Source organism: Melopsittacus undulatus, chromosome 7, assembly GCF_012275295.1.
Source record: "Melopsittacus undulatus isolate bMelUnd1 chromosome 7, bMelUnd1.mat.Z, whole genome shotgun sequence".
Taxonomy (NCBI): Eukaryota; Metazoa; Chordata; class Aves; order Psittaciformes; family Psittaculidae; genus Melopsittacus; species Melopsittacus undulatus.
This window is the reverse complement of record NC_047533.1, coordinates 1605211-1623705: the sequence shown is the minus strand read 5'-3', so window position 1 is coordinate 1623705 and position 18495 is coordinate 1605211. Positions and strand designations below refer to the sequence as shown.

Here is an 18495-nt window from a genome sequence, read left to right as displayed (position 1 = left end):
GGTGTGAGCCGGGATGGGGCGGGAGGGGGGGGGTGTGGGATGGGGAAGGGAGGGGGGGGCCGGAGCGGGGCTGTTCCTTCGGGTGTGTGCGTGTGTGTGTGTGTGTGTGTGTGCAAGAAACCTCCCCCCGGCCCTGCACACCCGCACCCGCCCCGCGGGTTCCCACGCACCCGCAAGCCCCGGGCAGGCGGTACAAATACAGCCGGTACCTGGCGGGGCCCGGAGGAGGGGGCGGCCTCACCTGCCCGGACCGGGGCCGGCACCGGGGATGGGGATGGAGGGGGAGGAAGGGAAGGGGAGGGGAGGGAAGGGGAGGGCAGGACAGGGAGGGCAGGGGGAGGCAGCAGGAGGTAGGGGAGGGCAGGAGGAGGTAGGGAAGGGTAGGACAGGCAGGAGGAGGCAGGGGCAGGCAAGAGGACGTAGGGGAGGGCAGGACAGGCAGGGGAGGAAAGGGAGAGGCAGGACAGGCAGGGGAGGGCAGGAGGAGGCAGAGAGCGCCCGAAAAACTGGACTGGAGCCGCTCCCGCAGCCGTGCCTCGAAGTTGTGGAGAGGGGCTGCGGTTGCGGGGCGGCTCCTTCCTGCTTCTTGGAGAAATAATAAATATGTAAAATTGCAATAAATTGGAAAAAAAATCTTTTTTTTTAAACCATATTTTTCTTTTTTAATTTTCCCTTTTTTTTGCCCGTTTTTTCGCTTTTTAAACCTAATAAACCTACCTTTTAACCTAAACCTAATAAACTAACCCCACACCCGGAGCGCCCGTTTGTAACCCCGCGGCTCCGGAGCTGCCGGCCGAGACACACAGACACACACAGACACGACACTGCACTCCCCCCGCTCAAACTCCGCTCCCCTCCGCGTAACACCAACCCCTCCCCAAAGGCAGGACCTTCCCCCCGGACAAAATCCCTCTGTTCCTATGGGTCGGATCCTGGGAATAATGAATGGAATTGGTTTAACCCCCCCCCCAATAACCCCCGTTTGGGGGTGTTTTCCGCGGGGCGCGCAGCCCTGCGCGGGCCCGTCCCGAGTTCGCTCCGCAGTTTGGCTCTGCCCAAAGCGGGGGGAAAGTCGATTTTCCACTTGGCTGGATTGAAATACCCTGCGCGGATCCTTCCCCTCCCGCGGAGAGGGGAGCGCTGCTGCGCGGCCCGCGGGCTTTGCGCGGACTTTGCGCGGCCTTTCCGCGGAGCCGCTCCCGCAGGAGGATGCGGGGAAGGAGCTGGAAGGGGGGACGAGAGGAAAATTGCATGAAACCCGCAGACATTAAAGCCTAAAAGAGGAGCTAGCGCCTCGGCAAAACGCGTTTATTTGATAGCTCAAAAGGAGGAAATATAGAAATCTAAATTTTAAATCTATTTTTCTATGAAAAAATGGAAATAAAGAAGCGAGATTGGGTCAAGCGGCTTCTGGAGAGGGCAGCGCAAAGCGGAGCTCAGCCGCGGAAGGATGGGGATAAGGAAGGAGAAGGGGAAAGGGAAGATAGGGAAAGGAAGGAAAGAGAAGGGAAGCGGAATGCGGGGAGAGCACTCGGCTCGGACACGGGAGCTGCGCCCTGCTCCGGACCATTGGTGTGATTCAATTGAAATCAATGTAATACAATTTAATCCCAGTCCATTCCCGGTCTGTTTCCCCTCCCGCAGCCCGCGGAGCGCTGCGCAGGGCCCGCGGGTCGTTCCGTGCCGATCCCGTTGGATTTCAGCATCTCCTGCGGGGGGATAATGAAAGAGGCGGCCGGGGACCGGCTGCTCAGCGTCTCCTTAGGAGCCTTATTGCTGGGGAAGCCGCTTTGGATGGAGGGATAAACCCCTCTATAGGGAAACCTATAAACCTATACGCTGGGTTTCCATCTTTTCCTATTCATCCCGGGGGATTTCAGCCCTGGCTCCATGTCCAGGCGAGCTCCATGGATGCTCTGAAGGGAGCTACACTGAAAACCGGCCGAGAAACCCGAATTTATCTCTGCGTTTCTCTCCCCCCAGGCCTTCAGCATCATTTAGGCAGGATCTTTATCCCCCGTTGGAATAAAACACGGGCCCCCAAGTGGGTGTCTTGCTTCGGCCCCAGGATTATGAAGAGGAAAACTTTAGCTCCGGAGGAGGTGATCCGGGAGCTGCCTTCCTTCCCTATGGATTGCTGGCCAGGAGGAGCTCCGGGTGGAGGAGAAAGGCATTTTCCTTTACAACGAAAGAGCAGCTGAGCCTGCTGGAGCAGTGGAGGGACACAGCCAGCAGCGGCATTGGGCAGGCAGCACTGGGCCCAGAGGTGCTGCACTGGGATCAGGGGGTGCTGCTGGGGGGAAAAGGGAGATCTGCTGCCTGTTAACATACAGCAGTGAGGGTGTTCCAAGGAGAAAACGAAAGAGGGATGAAGGAGAGGGAGACGGGGACAGGACAGGCACCAAAAACTGGCTTTGGGGATGGGGGTAGAGGGTGAGTGTGGGGATGTGTGGGGATGGGCAGATGGACTGTGGGTCCAGCCCCATCCGTCAGCATCCTGGTTGGGCTCAAATCAGTGTCTGAGCTCAACTCACTGCGTGGCCTCAAGTCACTGCCTGAGCTCAGATTGCTGCCTGGACTCGGATACCTGCCTGGGCTTAAATCAATGCCTGGGCTCAAATCAGTGCCTGGGCTCAAATCCCTGCCTGGACTCCAATCCCTCCTGTACCTGCAGCAGGAGCAGGCAGGCTCTGACGGGGCTGGATCCTGCACACCACCGGCAGGTGCTGTCCATCCTCCCTCTCGTTAATCTGTAACCCATCAGCTTCCAGCATCAAAGGGCAGAATGTGGAAAATCAGGCCCTGGGCCTCGGAGCGTGGCCATGGGCGCAGCTCACTGGGATGTTAAAAGTTGACCAGACTTCAAAGTATGGGATCATTTCCTCCTAACCTCTCCCACCTGCTCTTCCCATGGGCACAGCTCCTTCCCCTGCTTGGGTTTCTTCTCATCAGCCTCCAAGTGTGGTCCCGAAGTGAGGAAGGGAGGAAGGGGGCTGTATTTTGGGTCTGGAGCCTGCCTGCCCTGGGCTGCTCCCCCTTTCCTGCTTCACTGGCTTTTGTTCTTTATTATTTCGCTTGGTTCAGGGATGTTCTGGATTGGGATAAGCTGTCCCTACACGTCCTGTGGGCTTCAGCAGGTTATTCATCCCACCTTCCTCAGACACCCTTTTTAAGGTGTTTTTGTCAATTGATCCATTGATAGTGAATGGATGGATGGATGAATAGACGGATGGGAACAGTGGGGATGCTGGCAGATACGTGCATTGACATGAATGGATGGGAGAGAGCCACAGTCTATGGAGTCAGGCTGATACTGAGAAAGGACCCCACCACTGACCCAGGCAATAGGAAGCCACCCAGATCCCATTGCTATGGGCTGGAAAACATCAGTCCAGCAGGGAAAGATGCTGCTGGTCCTCACCCACCTACTCAGTGGTCACACTGGCTTTTCCATGGGGGCCCTGCACAGATGTGGGCTCTGCTGTGGTGGGTCCTGGTGGGCTCCCAGCATACTCAGAGGTGGGATGTCCTGCAGGTCATTCCATGTGGACACAGCTGTGGTTTCTGTGGTTGCAGCTGTGTGTCATCAGTTGGCAGTGCTGGGCAGAGGTTGGGCACTTAGGGACCATTCCCCATACTTTGTCCCTGACTATGGGGACCCCATGTCCCCTGTTTGCCTGCAGGTGAGTGGGGCACTGAACTGGTTCACCCACAGCAGGACCCATTGAGGGCAGCAGCACTGAAACACGGTGAGTTTGGGCAGCATCTGCATCTCCTGCTTGTGACATGACTGATGCCACAGGGATCAGCAGGACATACATGGCTCGATGGGTCCCATGGCCAGGAGCTCTGTGCTTTAGCACTGTGATTCCTGTGAGTGCTTTCAGGGTTTACACCACTGGGAGCCCTCAGTAGAGCTCAGTGGTGGTGTTTGGGTTGAGCCAGTTTCCCCACTGCTTTTGGGGGTGAGGACTGGTCTTCCAGCTGATGTCCCACCACGTACCTCTCCCCAGTGCTATCAGATGTCACCTTAGGAATGCTTTTCCATGCACAGCAGGGTCATTGCTGCAGCAAAACCATCCTTCTAGGGGAGCTCGGGGTATTTCAACACAGGGGGTTACACTTGCAGCCCCAGGAAGGGTTTGGGTGCTCCCTTGGATGGCACCAGAGTGTGACCCCACATCAGACCCCCCCGGGCTCACACTGGCTTTGCTCCAGCAGAGAGGAAATCCAGATCCCCTGCAAGATGACAGTGTTTAGGGGCAAAGGAACCATGGGGAGAGATGCCATCCCCACTCGAATGCTGTTAAGAGTCCCCCCTAAGCCCTGTGGGGATCACCCAGCATTGTATTAGGGGAGATCAGCAGACTTGGCTCCCCCTCACCCCCACAACATACCATTAAATGGCATCGAGACAGTGTATGAGCCACTTACATATGTTGCTTATAGACGCCAAACTTATTAACACAATAAAACTGCTGCTAAAGAAGCTTTCCTGCCTCTTTTCCTGCATGGAGAGCATCAGTGTTGGAAGCACCTAAACCGCCTCGTATGGAAACATCCGGGGTTGCTTTTCATATGGCACCCAGGAAAATAAATACATGACTCAGCCAGGATCCCCCTTCCAGTGCTCCCAGTAGGGCAGGGAGATGGGGATACCCCAAAGAGGGGGGTTTAAAGCCAGTCTGGGGTGGAAGCATCGTATCCCATCCAATGCCTGACTCGGAGGTGATGTGTATTGGGGTGCTGCTGGTGCTCTTGGGGTGCTGATGGTCTCCTCCTATGCACAGCATTCCAAATGGATGAATCCTCCTCCTGCTTCCCTTTGGAAGTGGTCGGAGGAGGCCCCTGCCTTAGTCATGTGTTTGTTTTCCTGGGTGCCATATGAAAGGCAACCCCGGGGGTTTCCATACGAAGCAGCTTAGGTGCTTCCAACACTGACATCCTCCCGGAGAAAAATAGGCAGGAAAGCTTCTTTAGCAGCAGTTTTATTGTGTTAATAAGTTTGGCGTCTATAAGCAACATATGTAAATGACTGATATACTGTCTTGATGCCATTTAACATTATGTTGCGGAGGTGAGCGGGAGCCAAGTCTGCAGCATCAAGACTAATACGTGAGGAGCTGCCAATTCCGGTGGGATCTTTCCTTCTCTTATTCCCCCCCTTCTTAGTAATCCCATTTAAACAACCCAACAATCTCCCCACGCCAAAATAATGACTTGGACCCTTCCGTCTCCATTGCTGTTTCTTGGGAATTGGGTAAATATTGTGTTCATTCAGCTCGCTCAGCTCAAGACCTCAGTGCTGGGATGGAAGATCCCAGCTTGTTTGGTATCCCTGTCCCTATCGCTGTGGATAAGGAGAGGGGATAGGGAAAAGGGAAGGCGAGGAAGGAGCAGAGCCGCTGCCAAACGCAGCCCCGGCTGTCGGTAGAGGAGGTGCCAATGTCTCCACGGTTCCCCCATCCCCAAAATGGGGAAAAGAGCCCAGAAAACAAGGGGAAGAAAAAAGAATTCCATCTAAAATCCCTGAGTTTCTCCCTCTTGCAAGTAATTTTCAGTTAATTTATGTTGAATCAATGGTTCCTTGCAGTCATATGGATGGCACGCTCCCAGCCATTATTAGTGTAAACAGATTTGTGAGCAGTATATTTAGCTGTTCCATATTGCTTTTAGGAAATGTGCACATTTCAATGGCGTATACTTAGAGAGGGCCATACCCTGCCACCGCTCTGCAGGTGGGGATGTGCTGTACGGAGCCTCCCGGCCTCCTCTTCCTCACCCGAGAGGAAGCCTGCAGCTGGCACCAGGGCCTTCAGCTGCCCTTTGAGGCAGTGGGGCTGTTGGCTCCTGCACCATTTCATCTGCTAAGAAAAGCCTGGATTAATGGGGGTTGCTGGTGGGGATGGGGGGCTGAGGCTATGCTCATCCCTGCAGGTCACAGAGACCATATCCAGGTCATGAGGATGAAGATGGAGGTGCTGGCAGCAGGGCAGGTCCCTTGGCATGGGTGTCCAGCATCATTTTGATGCTTCAAGGCATCCACTTGTTCCTTGGAGCTCTGTGCAGCCTCATCAGCCTACAAGTGGGATGAGTTGAGCCAGGGCTCAAACATCATTGGAGTGAATCCTGATGGGATTGGTCTCCTGTGCTGTTTGGGATAGGCACCATCCAGGGACCCCACTGGGATGCACGTGGCATATCTATTCATGGTCCACGCTGGGATGCCGATGGCACATCCACCCATGGACCATGCTGGGATGCAGGTGTCACATCCACCCATGGACCACACTGGGATGCCGGTGGCACATCCACCCATGGTCCATGCTGGGATGCAGGTGGCACATCCACCCATGGTCCATGCTGGGATGCAGGTGGCACATCCACCCATGGACCACACTGGGATGCAGATGGCACATCTATTTATGGTCCACGCTGGGATGCAGGTGGCACATCCACCCACGGACCATGCTGGGATGCAGGTGGCACATCCACCCATGGACGGTGCAGGTGTCACATCCACCCATGGATCATGCTGGGATGCAGGTGGCACATCCACCCATGGACCACACTGGGATGCAGGTGTCCCATCCAACAGCAATGCCATGGTTACATGACACATCTCTGCCATGCCGGGATGGATCTGGACCATTCCGCCCCAGCCTGAGCAGTTGATTTAAGGGAAGTTGTGCTTCAGGGAAGTGCCAATCCCAAGAGTTCTGGGGCCAGGATGTAAAACAGGCTATAAAAGAACTCCCCACATTTCAACAGAAGGGATGCAAAAGCCCAACCCAGCCCTGAAGGAGCCCTCCAAATCCTGCGGGATGGATTCTGCCGCTCAGCATCCTTCTGCTCATCCTATTCTCTATGCCATTGAGGCTGCCCAGCAGCGAGCAGGATGAGTCCCTTCCCCATCTCCCCACCATCTTCACACCACACACACCCCTCACCCAGCCCCAAAATAACCCCGAAGCACCAGATCCAGAACCCGCTGACGGTTCACACGTGCCGGGATGGCAATAAACGTGGGTGCAGCCCCTGTGCCAAAGGAACTGGGGCAGGAACGAGCCCTGGGGGGCTCTTGCTATTTTGATTCCCTGCCGTATTGCCTGCGTGCCTGAAATAGCTGCCGGGAGCGGGCTGGCACGGGCGGCGCGGAGCATCGCCAGCATCCAGCGGGGAAGGATCTGGGCAGCGTCTCACCATGGCTACCCGGGATAGGGAGAAGTATGTGGGCTCCAGGGGGGAGGGTGCCGGCCCCTTTCATGCGGGATAAAGCCGCGACATGAGGGCTCTGTTGTTGGATGTCACCGTCTCCCTCCGCCACAGTGAAAAATCAATTAGGAAGCATTAGCGACGTGTCAAGGGGGGAGAAGGATGGGCCCCATCCTGCACTGAGGGTTCACCCAGGGGAGGTGGTGGTGTCACTGCTCCATCAGCCATCCCCATGGTGCCCCAGCACCCAAATCCAGTCCCAGACAGGCTGATTTCCACACCAGCGATTCATTTGTGCTTCATTCTGCCTCAGTTTCCCCATCCCTGCTATGCGGCTCAGCTGGACCGCAGTCCCCAAGCCCTGCAGCATCACTGGATGGAGACCCCATTGGAGCCCATCCCAAGACTGGAAGCAGCTCATTGAGAGCCCAACTTGCCCCGTGTTGCTGCTTTTCCCACCTCTTTCTGCATGTGTGTGTGTATATATATAAATAAGAAGGGGAGGGGGGGAGGAAAAAATCCCAAACTCTGATTAAAACCCCCTTTTTTTATTCACCTGCCCATCTTTCCTGTCTCCGTCTCCCATTCTATCCAAACTCATAATTAATCGCTCAAGGCAAAAGTAATGAATGTTAATTGGCCATCTGTACAAAGACTAATTAAAATCTACCATGCTGGGGATTAAAACATACCTATAGCAACTGCCTGAATTGAGAATGAGACAGAGGAGAGATTGAGAAAACAGCTGAAAGGCTTGTGCAAAACGCACTCGCGCTTAGGTGTGAGATGAGCTGCAGCTCGCAGATCTGAGATGCTTTATTATTAAATTAAGGGGGAAAAAAAGGGGGAAAAAAGAGAAGAAAAAGGGGGAGGAGGGGAAAAACTTGTGATGGGAAGATGGTTTCATGGGAAGAAAGGCCGCCGGGGATTTCAAAGCGGAGTGACCCCCAACATTTGGGGTTTGGTTTGGATGAGGATAATGCTGCCCGCTCCCCTCCCCATTGCAGGAGATATGATGTGGTCCTTTCAGCTTTTTAGGGGGGTTGGATGTGAGGAAAACACACCAGGAAGTGGGAAACTGCTGTTGGAAGAGAGGAAAGAAGCATTGAAGCTGGATGGAGCAAGCTGCTCTAGTGGAAGGTGTCCCTGCTTGTGGCAGTGGGGTGGAACTGGATGAGCTTCAAGGTCCCTTCCAGCCCAAACCATTCCATGATGTTCACCTGAATATGGAGCTCTTGGCACTGGGCAATGGGCATCCCTGCCTGGCCGAGTATCCAATGGGATCTGCATCCCGCTCTGCCCCGGAGCTGCAGCTCGCCCTCGGCTGCCCCGCTCCCTTCTTTGTCCTAAATCCAAGGCTTTTCAGGCCGGCCGCCTCTTTGTTGTGGGGAGGGTTTAGGAATAGCACAACATGAATAAGCCAGTGCTAATTATTCCCAGGGCTGCTCCTCCTCCTCCTCACTGCGGCCCTCATCAAACACCCCCTGACCCTCCCTGTGCTGCACATGAGGAGCCAATGTGGATCCTGGATCCATCCCACCCGGCTGGGATGGTACCTCCAGCACTGCCTGGGGATGGAGGGTACCTGAAGGGATGCTGGTTGGAGGGTGATGAGGAGGCTGGACCCTGTCTCCAAACAGGCTCCCCAGGCTCAGGGCAGCTCTGGCACCTGTGGAAGTGTAAAATTACACCTATTTTTAATTCAAAATAAAAGGAAAAAGGGGTTTTTCCTCCAGCCCAAGATGTTGGGGGGGGTGTGGGGTGTGTTTTCAATCAGGCATCACCAACCTGCAGCTCCACCACCTTGTGTCCCATGAAGCTGCAGACCAGGACTGTCCCACACTATAGAATCACAGGATGGTTTGGGTTGGAAAGGACCTGAAAGCTCATCCAGCTCCAACCCTTGCCATAGGCAGGGACCCCTTTCACTGGAGCATCTTGCTCCAAGCCCCTGTGTCCAACCTGACCTTGAATGCTCCCAAGGATAAACTATCCCATGCACCATCTCTGACACCACCAACCAACCTATTTCACCACCCCGGATCCCCTGTGCTCCATTCCAGGAGCACCCAACTGCATCCCTGTATCCTTGCGATGCCAGGGAGCACCACAGCCTCCGAGCATCCTTCCCTTTGGGGTTCAAGGCAGGGATGCAGAGAGCAGGATGAGCATCCCCCCTCTCAGGAGCGTGCTGATGCTTTGCAGCCTTGCTGGGAGCACCCGGCTCTGCTCTTGTTTTCCCAGATTCCGCTGTGTTTACTCCCAACACGGGTGACCGCTGTGGCCCTATTACGGGAGCGGCTGACAGCTCGGCTGACAAGTGTGCTCGCAGCAGGAATGTGAATGCGGATCCCGGCCTCGCCGCGGTGCCTCGGCGGCAGCTTCGCCTGTGACATCCCTATGGAGGGAGATAGTGTCTGGGTTTCCTATGGGATGGGGTGTGATGGGCGCAGTGTGGCTTGATCCTGGTCTAAACCAGCCTCCCAGCATCTTAATGGGAAGGATGGGGATCGACGGGGATTATTCAGTGCTTGGGAAGGGCTGAGCACTCAGTATGGGAGGGTTTCAAGGCTGGATGGAGGGAGATGAGCTGCATCCATGGCACAGGGGGGCTGTGGAAGAGGAAGATGGATGCGCTGGTCAGAGCAGGATGAAGGAAAGGGAACAGGGAACACCATTGTTGGGACCCAAATCCGAAGGTAGACATGGAAGCAGCTCAGGCACAACCTGCCTCCAGTTCACCACTTGATAGATGGGGAAGGTGGTTTGAGATGCCCCCGGCTGCATCCCACATGGGCCAGCAGCAAGGATGGCAAAGCCTGGCTTTGGGCTGGGGCATAGAAAAACAGGGAAAACCTCCTCTTTGTGGGTGTTCTTTCCCATTGGAATGGAGGTGGCCGTCACTCTGCAGGGTCCAGTTCAATCACTGCTGAATTCAGTGGGTACAGGGCAGCACTGGAAGCAATGTTGAAGCTGGAGATCCAGCCCATCCCAGTGATTCCAGCTCTGTCCTTGCTGGATAAGGATGGTTTAATTAATCCCAGATCATTTCTGCAATGTTCCCCCATTAACCTCCATAGCAGCCTAAATAATAACTCATTAAAGGCATTTGAAGCTCGCAGGAACAGGACAGTTTACCAGCAAACCCTCTGCTCTTTGGCTCTAAACTGGGTTAATCTGTCATCGTTCCTTGCAGGGTCCCTCATTACTCATTAAATGACTGTTCCAGGCCAGCCTGGAGCTGTTCCTTCTCCTTTCATAGTCTTAAAGCCACCAAACCCAAAGGACAATGTAGAGAGGAGATGAGTAAGAGTAGGTCAGTGGGCTAAGAGTGAGGAATGCAGAGCTGCAGGCAGGAGGATGCGTGAGGTCCAGTGATGGGGAGAAGAGCCATGCCAGCTCTGCAGAAAGGTGTTTGCTGTTCTTCCCCATTCAGGCTCCATGGACATCCACCACATCCCAGCCAGGGCACTGAGAAGCAGCTGCAAAGCTCCTGGCTTGTCACACAGAGAAGCAGGAGGCTCCGGGGTGCCTGGTTGTGAGCCTAGGAGAGGTGTAGCAGGGCCGGGTACAGCTGCAGTCCCAGGCACAGCTACAGGTTGGGCACAGAAGGGATTCAGAGCAGCCTGAGGAGCAGCACTTAAGGGTGCTGGGTGAGGAGCAGCTCCCCATGACCCAGCTTCAGTGAGCGCTTGAGCCCAGAACCCCCCTGTGTGCTGGGCTGCACCCCCAGAGCGTGAGCAGCAGCTCAGGGAGGGGATCCTGCCCCTCTGCTGTGCTCTGGGGAGACCCCCCCTGCAGCCCTGCTCCAGCTCTGGGGCAGCAGCACAAGAGGGATGTGGAGCTGCTGGAGAGAGGCCAGAGGAGGCCATGGAGCTGCTGCGAGGGCTGGAGCAGGTCTGCTCTGGAGCCAGGCTGAGAGAGCTGGGCTGGGGCAGCCTGGACAAGAGAAGGCTCCTCAAGGGGAGAGCCCAGAGCAGCTCCAGTGCCTAAAGGGGCTGCAGGAAAGCTGGAGAGGGGCTTGGGACAAGGGCCTGTAGGGCCAGGCCAAGGGGAATGGCTTGAACCTGCCCAAGAGAGGGGAGACTGAGCTGAGCTCTTAGGCAGAAGCTCTTCCCTGGGAGGGTGCTGAGGCGCTGGCACAGGGTGCCCAGAGAAGCTGTGGCTGCCCCATCCCTGGCAGTGCTCAAGGCCAGGTTGGACACAGGGGCTTGGAGCAGCTGCTCCAGTGGAAGGGGTCCCTGCCCGTGGCAGGGGTTGGAGCTGGAGGAGCTTTAAGGTCCCTTTGAACCCAAACCAGGCTGGGATTCTAGGATTCTCTGTGCATGTCTCTGGGTGTCTCCATGGGCACCTCGAGGGGTTCTGCACACAGGATGGGAGCAGCTCTGTCACCTTTGTCCCCATGGCCAGAGGCAGCAGCTTGTTTGCGAGCAAGGAGCTCACTGGGCACTCGATGTCCTGGCCAAAAGCGCCATGCTCAGCATTTCTGGCCTCTGGATGGCAAAATAAAGGTCATCATCTCCCCTCTGCCGAGAAGCCTTTCACAAGGGGCAGAGGAACCGGCTACAGGCGCTTGCCCTGCTGAGCCGGGGGCAGAGAGGGCAGAGGCTGAGATTTGGGAGGTCGTGGGGTGCACGATGGTTTTAATTTGGCAGGCTTTGGGGAGGATTTAGCAGGCTCATTCCCACCGCAGTGACAAGGACCTGCTCACACTCATGGAAACAAGACCCCGGCGCTGGCTTTGGCTCCTTTCATAACTCCGTTCCCCATGGCACAAAGGGCACAGTGTTTCCCCAGGAATGAGGAATGGGTTAGAGGGGGTCCGATGGGGATGCGGTGCTGGCGCTTGGGCTGTGTCACCCCTGAGCCATCGCATTGGCACTTCCATTCCTGTCCCAAACGGCTTCTGAGGCCACGACAGGGGTTTTCTGTGGTGGTTTATAGGGACATCAAGCAGGGAGATGGTTTATAGGCACCTCCAGCTTTGTCTCCCTGTTTACCAGGAGACACCTGACCTCTCCAGCATCCATCCCCTACAGAAAACTGCAGTAAATGGATTTGCTTGTAAATATATGAGTTCAGAGTAAAAAGGGGGTCATAGAGGGATGGGATGTCCCATAGAGCCCTTGCAGCCCCACACTGGCAGAGTGGGGCTGGAGAGTCCTTCCTGGTGTTGCCACATGTCCCAGCGCTTTGCTCCAGGGATGGGATGGGAAGGAAAAAGGAAATAGGGAGGAAAAGGGATGAAATGGACTATGCAGCTCCTTGCTGCAGGAAGCAGATGAGGGGCAGCCCCACTTGGAGGACACCCCATGGCAGGCAGGATTTTGGGCTTCAGAAGCCCAACTTTACCCCCATCAGGGATAACGTGGGTCCTATGTGGGACGGAGGAGGTGACTGATCCTTTCAGGGTGATCCCTTTCAGCCACAGAGCTCCTCCTTAGCCCATGGGACAGCACTGCCCAAATACTGGGGCTCCCCATAGGGCCGGGTGTGTTATTCCTATCGGATCCACTCCTGACTCTGTAATTGGGAAAGCTCAAACCTTGGGTTTGAAATACACCCATTTCCCTTTGCTGAGCCTCTGGTACCGTCCCAACGGCTCCAGGGCGTGGAGATCCAACTGAAACCAAGTGAGTGGGCGCAGGGACCTATGATGAGGATGCAAAGGAGGGGAGCCCCAGCTTGTGCCCGGCTCCATCGTCACCGAGCGGCTCCATCCTCACCGATGCTCCCATCCTCAGGACCCGTTATCCGGTCTCGGCACGCCCTCAGCTGGTCATACAAAGTGCTAGGAAAGGGAAGGGAAAGATTTCGTCTCGTTTTCCCCATAGCAACTCACAGCACCCATGGGTGAACAGATCTTGGCCGGACCCACGGGGCATGGGAACTGGGCCAGCAATCTGAGTACGGGGTGCTGGTACCTAAGGGATGCTGGTTGCCAGGGATGCGAGCATCCCCTGGGTACCAGGGGAGGCAGAAAAGGGAGTGAAAAGTGACCCAGTTCCAAACATGAGACAGACGTGGAGATGTTGGAGAGAGGCCAGAGGAGGCCATGGAGCTGCTGCGAGGGCTGGAGCAGCTCTGCTCTGGAGCCAGGCTGAGAGAGCTGGGCTGGGGCAGCCTGGACAAGAGAAGGCTCCTGAAGGGGAGAGCCCAGAGCAGCTCCAGTGCCTAAAGGGGCTGCAGGAAAGCTGGAGAGGGGCTTCGGACAAGGGTCTGGAGGGACAGGCCAAGGGGGATGGCTTGAACCTGCCCAAGAGAGGGGAGACTGAGCTGAGCTCTTAGGCAGAAGCTGTTCCCTGGGAGGGTGCTGAGGCGCTGGCACAGGGTGCCCAGAGAAGCTGTGGCTGCCCCATCCCTGGCAGTGCTCAAGGCCAGGTTGGACACAGGGGCTTGGGGTCCCTGCCATGGCAGGGGTTGGAGCTGGAGGAGCTTTCAGGTCCCTTCCAACCCAAACCATTCTATGAACCAAACCAGTATGTCACTAATGGATTTCATTGAGGTTCTGTGCAGCCTGACATGAGTATCATTGTTTCTTATACATCCCCAGCCACTGGAGGGTGCTCAGACCTCAAGCAAGCATGCACAGTCCAAGTCTCCCTTGTAGCTTGGTATCCATGTACCTTACCCTGAAGAACCCACCTGCATCCCTCACCCAGCTGGCACCAAATGGTCCCCATGCCCTGTATCCTCCACCTCCCCCTGCAATACAGGGCTCCTTGGGCCTTTCAGAGGCTGTTACCTACCTCCAGCCCAACCTCATTGTCATATAAGGGCAGGACATGGACCCCAGCTCTGAGCCCTGAGGGTATGTGCTTGTTGAAAGCCAGATTCCCAAAATGGAATGGGACAAGCCCATAGGGATTCAGGATGGAGATGGGGGATTTTAAGAGCAGCAGGTCCACCCAGGTTACACAGACCATAAGAAACACCACCACCAAGCATCAGACTGCAGAAGAACAACACCATTGTCAGTGTAGGGAGCAGCAGAGGGGGCTTTGCTAATAATGAGTTTCACAAGCGTAGAGGGAAGATGAAACCAAGCAGACAAGCTGGGGAGAAGTGTTTGTTGAGCTTGACAGGATTAAGTTAACACAGAACTAATGAAAGAGCTCAGAGATGGAGGAACAGGACTCCAAGAGGGCACACTGGGGCCTTGTCAGTGCTTAACCCCAGATCTCCCCTCCCATCCGTCCAAACCCCACTTTTAATGATACACAAGACCCAAAGCAGACACGAAACTTTTAATGACTCCAGATCCAGATGGGTGAAATGAGAAACACAGGGATGAGGCACTGCCCTGGGGAAGGTTGTTGGCATTAAGTATAGAGGGATGCAGGGGATGCCATTGGGCTTCAGTGCAGCTCTCCTGCATCAGCACACACTGCACATCAGCTGCTTTGGAGGGGCAAACCTCCAAGTGACTCCTGAAACCCCATGGAAAATGATGGTAAAACCCCACAAACAATCAAAAGAACCCAGGAGGGGCTAAAGGCCCAGATCCAGGCTTGGATCCCCAACCTGCATACAGGAGCATGGGACGAGCTCAGGGCTGTGCCTCAGGTGTACTCTAACCTGTGCTATGCTTGGGCACAGGCCTAGGGAAGCTGGTGACCCCACCAGGCCCCCAGATTCACACCTCATCCACAGGCAGCTCCCTCTCCTGGTCATCAATTGCCTTTATGCACAACAGCCCACAGGGACAGGCTCTGCTCCACATCTTAATGCACAGAACTCACACAGAGACCACCCCAGAAGTGCAGGAGGGTCTGGACAAGGCACTGGTGAGACAGGGAATGAAGAATCAGGGCTTTGGGAATGGCTCTTTTGCCCTTTGGTGACTTGCTCAGGTGCTGAGCACACAGCTCCTATGGGGTAATGGGGACAGACATGGAGACACTCAGCTCTAACCCTACTGTTGGCTTCTTTGAGACCTTGTTGGTGGCTTTCTGACCTGGTCTCTTGTGGCTTGGAACCTCCTTGGCTCCCACACACTCCTGTGCAGGAGAGCTTTAACCCTTGGAAAAGGTACCTCTGCTCTCCCATTCCCAGCAGCTGAGAAACTCCTCCTGCAGGTGGGTACCCAGGAGGGCTCCACAGCTACAGCAAAGCAGGGACTGCTCCTCATCCCCATTGGGGTACTTAGGGTAGTTTAAGGCACCAAGAGGTGTTCTCTTGAAAGCTGCAGAGCATCCAAACTCAAACATGGTCACCGAAGTGATGGTGGCCATGGGGATGCTGCAAGGGCTGGAGCAGCTCTGCTCTGGAGCCAGGCTGAGAGAGCTGGGCTGGGGCAGCCTGGACAAGAGAAGGCTCCTGAAGGGGGGACCCCAGAGCAGCTCCAGTGCCTAAAGGGGCTGCAGGAAAGCTGGAGAGGGGCTTGGGACAAGGGATGCAGGGACAAAACACTGTGATTCTATGACCAAACATAAGGCTCAGCAGAGAGCAAAGCAGGAAGGCAGTGGCAGAAGTGAGAGGAGCTCAGATGTCATAGAAATCCACATGGGCACCAGAGGGGAAGGTGTCCTCCTCCAGGAGAGTCACCAGCTTCTGGGCTGACACGGTGCAGTCTATCAGCTGCCCACTCTCCTGCAGGCTTTGGAAATGCTGCCGCATCTCAGGGTCTCCAGTCTCAGTCCGGGCCAAGAGCTGCATGTCTGTGTCCAGGGGACCTGGGCAAAGAGCAACCAAAACCACATCCCATGAGGAGAAAGCAAAACCTGGGGCTCATTTTTTCCCCTTATTTTTCCTTGGCTGCAGGAATCTTATCCACAAAGCCAGGAGAAAATTAATGACTGAGCACCCTCCTCACCTGGGGCATAGTTGAGCACACGGATATCCGGCTCCTCCAGTGCCAGCACTTGGAACATCATGTCCCGGGAAGCCTTCCCACTGCAGTACAGGGCCCAGCTCTTGAAGGGCTTCAGGGCACAGAGTGAGGAGATGTTCACCACGGTCCTGTTGGAGCCAGGTCTCTTCCCAAAGGCTTGCAGGGCATGGGAGGTGAGGAAAAGCGGCGAGGTGACGTTGAAGGCAAAGTAGTTGTTGATCTCATCCGGGTCAGTGAGATCCAGGAAGGATTTGGAGATGTCTCCCAGGGAGCCTAGGAAAGGACACAGGAGTTAAGCCTTCCAATATATGAAAGGGGCCTACAAGGATGCTGAGGAGAGACTCTTCATCAGGGCCTAGAGCAATAGGACAAAGGGTGATGGGTTTAAACTTTAACAGGGAAGTTCAGATTAGATATAAGGCAGAAGCTCTTTACTGTGAGGGTGCTGAGGCACTGGAATGGGTTGCCCAGGGAGGTTGTGAATGCTCCATCCCTGGCAGTGTTCAAGGCCAGGTTGGATGAAGCCTTGGGTGCCATGGTTTAGTATGAGGTGTCCCTGCCCATGGCAGGGGGTTGGAACTGGATGATCTTAAGGTCATTTCCAACCCAAGCCATTCTATGATTCTACAAGCAGCAAATCACTGTGGTCCTGGCATCAAACCATCCCTCTCTGTTCCCCCAGTTCATTAACCTAATACAATAACAGGACCCAGGCAGGACGAAACCCCTCCTGCTCCTCCCCTTTCTCGCCTATTTACTGCCACCCAAAGCACCGATCAACCCCCGCTGTAGCACCAAGGGCCCGCCCGCCCCGTAACCCCGGAAGGGAGCTAAAAGGGACTGAGGTTCCCGTTATTACCAGCGTTGTGGATGAGGAGCAGGCGGCCGGTGGGCACCGAGGGCAGCACCTCCCGCATCGCAGCCTCCGCCTGCCTTAAGCCCTGCTCGCAGCCCAGGTCGGCGGCCACGCAGCGCACCCGCAGCCCCGGGGAGCTGCCCCGCAGCTCGGCCTCCAGCGCGGCCAGCGGAGCGGCCGAACGGGCCAGCAGCAGCAGCACCGAGCCCGAGCCCAGCCGCGGAGCCAGCAGCCGAGCCAGGCTGCGGCCGAAGCCTCGGGATGCGCCGGTCAGGACGCAGCAGACCGGGCCCCAGCGCCTGGGATCCGATCCCGGTCCCGATCCCGATCCCGATCCCGGTCCCGGCTCCATCCCTGCCCCGAACGGAGGAGGTGTGGCCAAACGCCTCACCACGTGACCCGCCCCATTCATGCCCTGTCTTCACCCGCTGCTTTGTGATTGGCCGCTCCGGCGGCGGCTGCACCGCTGCTGGCTCCGATTGGTCAGAGCTGTGGCCTCGGTTGGATGACGTAGTAACGATGGGTGGGCGTGGCCAGAGTGGCTCCCTGGTCAGTGGGTAGCCCGAGGGGCTGCAGCGGATCGGGATCGGGATAGGGATCCGGATTGGGATCGGGATAGGGGTCAGGATAGGGATCGGGATAGGGATCGGGATCGGGATAGGCATCAGGATAAGGACGGGGATTGGGATCGGGATCGGGATAGGGATCGTGATAGGGATAGGGATCAGGATTGGGATCGGGACAGGGATCGGGATCAGGATGGGGATCGGGATTGAGATCGGGATAGGGATCAGGATTGGGATCCGGACCGGGGCACCAGGGAGCACAGGACCCTCCCTGGTCAATGCGTGGCTGCATTTGGTTTTTTCTCCAATATTTATTTTCTTTCATCATTATTTTCACTAAAAATGTGGCTGCCCCATCCCTGGCAGTGCTCAAGGCCAGGTTGGACACAGGGGCTTGGAGCAGCTGCTCCAGTGGAAGGGGTCCCTGCCCCTGGCAGGGGTTGGAGCTGGATGGGATTTAAGGTCCTTTCCAACACAAACAATGCTGTGATAACATAATATAACATATATATAATATAACATAATATAATATAATAAATATAACATATTATATATAGGGTTCCTACATTTTTTCCCCTTCCACTTATAAGTGTCAGGTTTTGCCCCTGGATAGGCACACTCCTGGAGTGCAGCACAGGCTGGGATCTGCCTGGCTGGGAGCACCTCTGTGGAAAGGGACCTGCGGGTCCTGGGGGACACAAGCTCCATAGGAGTGATCAGGGTGCAGCTGTAGCAATGAAAGCCAACAGGATGCTGGGGAACATCACCAAGGGCATCACCAGCAGGGATGAAGATGTCATTGTCCCACTCTGCTCAGCACTGGTCAGGCCACACCTGCAATACTGGGTTCAGTTTTGGTCCCCACTGGACAAAGAGTTGTGGATGGGCTGGAGAGGGTCCAGAGAAGGGCCACAAAGGTGATCCAAGGACTGGGAAATGTGTGAGGAAAGGCTGAGAGAGCTGAGACTGTTCAGCCTGGAGAGAAGAAGGCTCAAGGAGACCTTGTCACCATGGTCCAGTATTTA

General features: G+C 55.7%; 1 protein-coding gene across 1 annotated transcript; it reads right to left on the bottom strand.

Annotated features, from left to right (window-relative positions):
- Window positions 1-15561: 15561 nt before the first annotated feature.
- On the bottom strand, window positions 15562-17256 carry SPR (sepiapterin reductase). The gene is made up of 3 exons (XM_034064777.1): window positions 16908-17256; window positions 16031-16321; window positions 15562-15890 (listed from the first exon to the last, which is right to left on the bottom strand). The coding sequence occupies exons 1-3, from the start codon at window positions 17254-17256 to the stop codon at window positions 15700-15702; spliced, it is 831 nt and encodes a 276-aa protein (XP_033920668.1). The 3' UTR covers window positions 15562-15699.
- Window positions 17257-18495: the final 1239 nt, after the last annotated feature.

Bases quoted from the DNA above. Each gene is read 5' to 3' on its own strand.
- SPR (XM_034064777.1), bottom strand. From the start codon at position 17,256: ATGGAGCCGGGACCGGGATCGGGATCGGGATCGGGACCGGGATCGGAT. The intron at 16,322-16,907 runs GTAATAACGGGA...GTCCTTTCCTAG, and splicing joins GCTCCTCATCCACAACGCTG to GCTCCCTGGGAGACATCTCC. The intron at 15,891-16,030 runs GTGAGGAGGGTG...CTCTTTGCCCAG, and splicing joins TGTGCTCAACTATGCCCCAG to GTCCCCTGGACACAGACATG.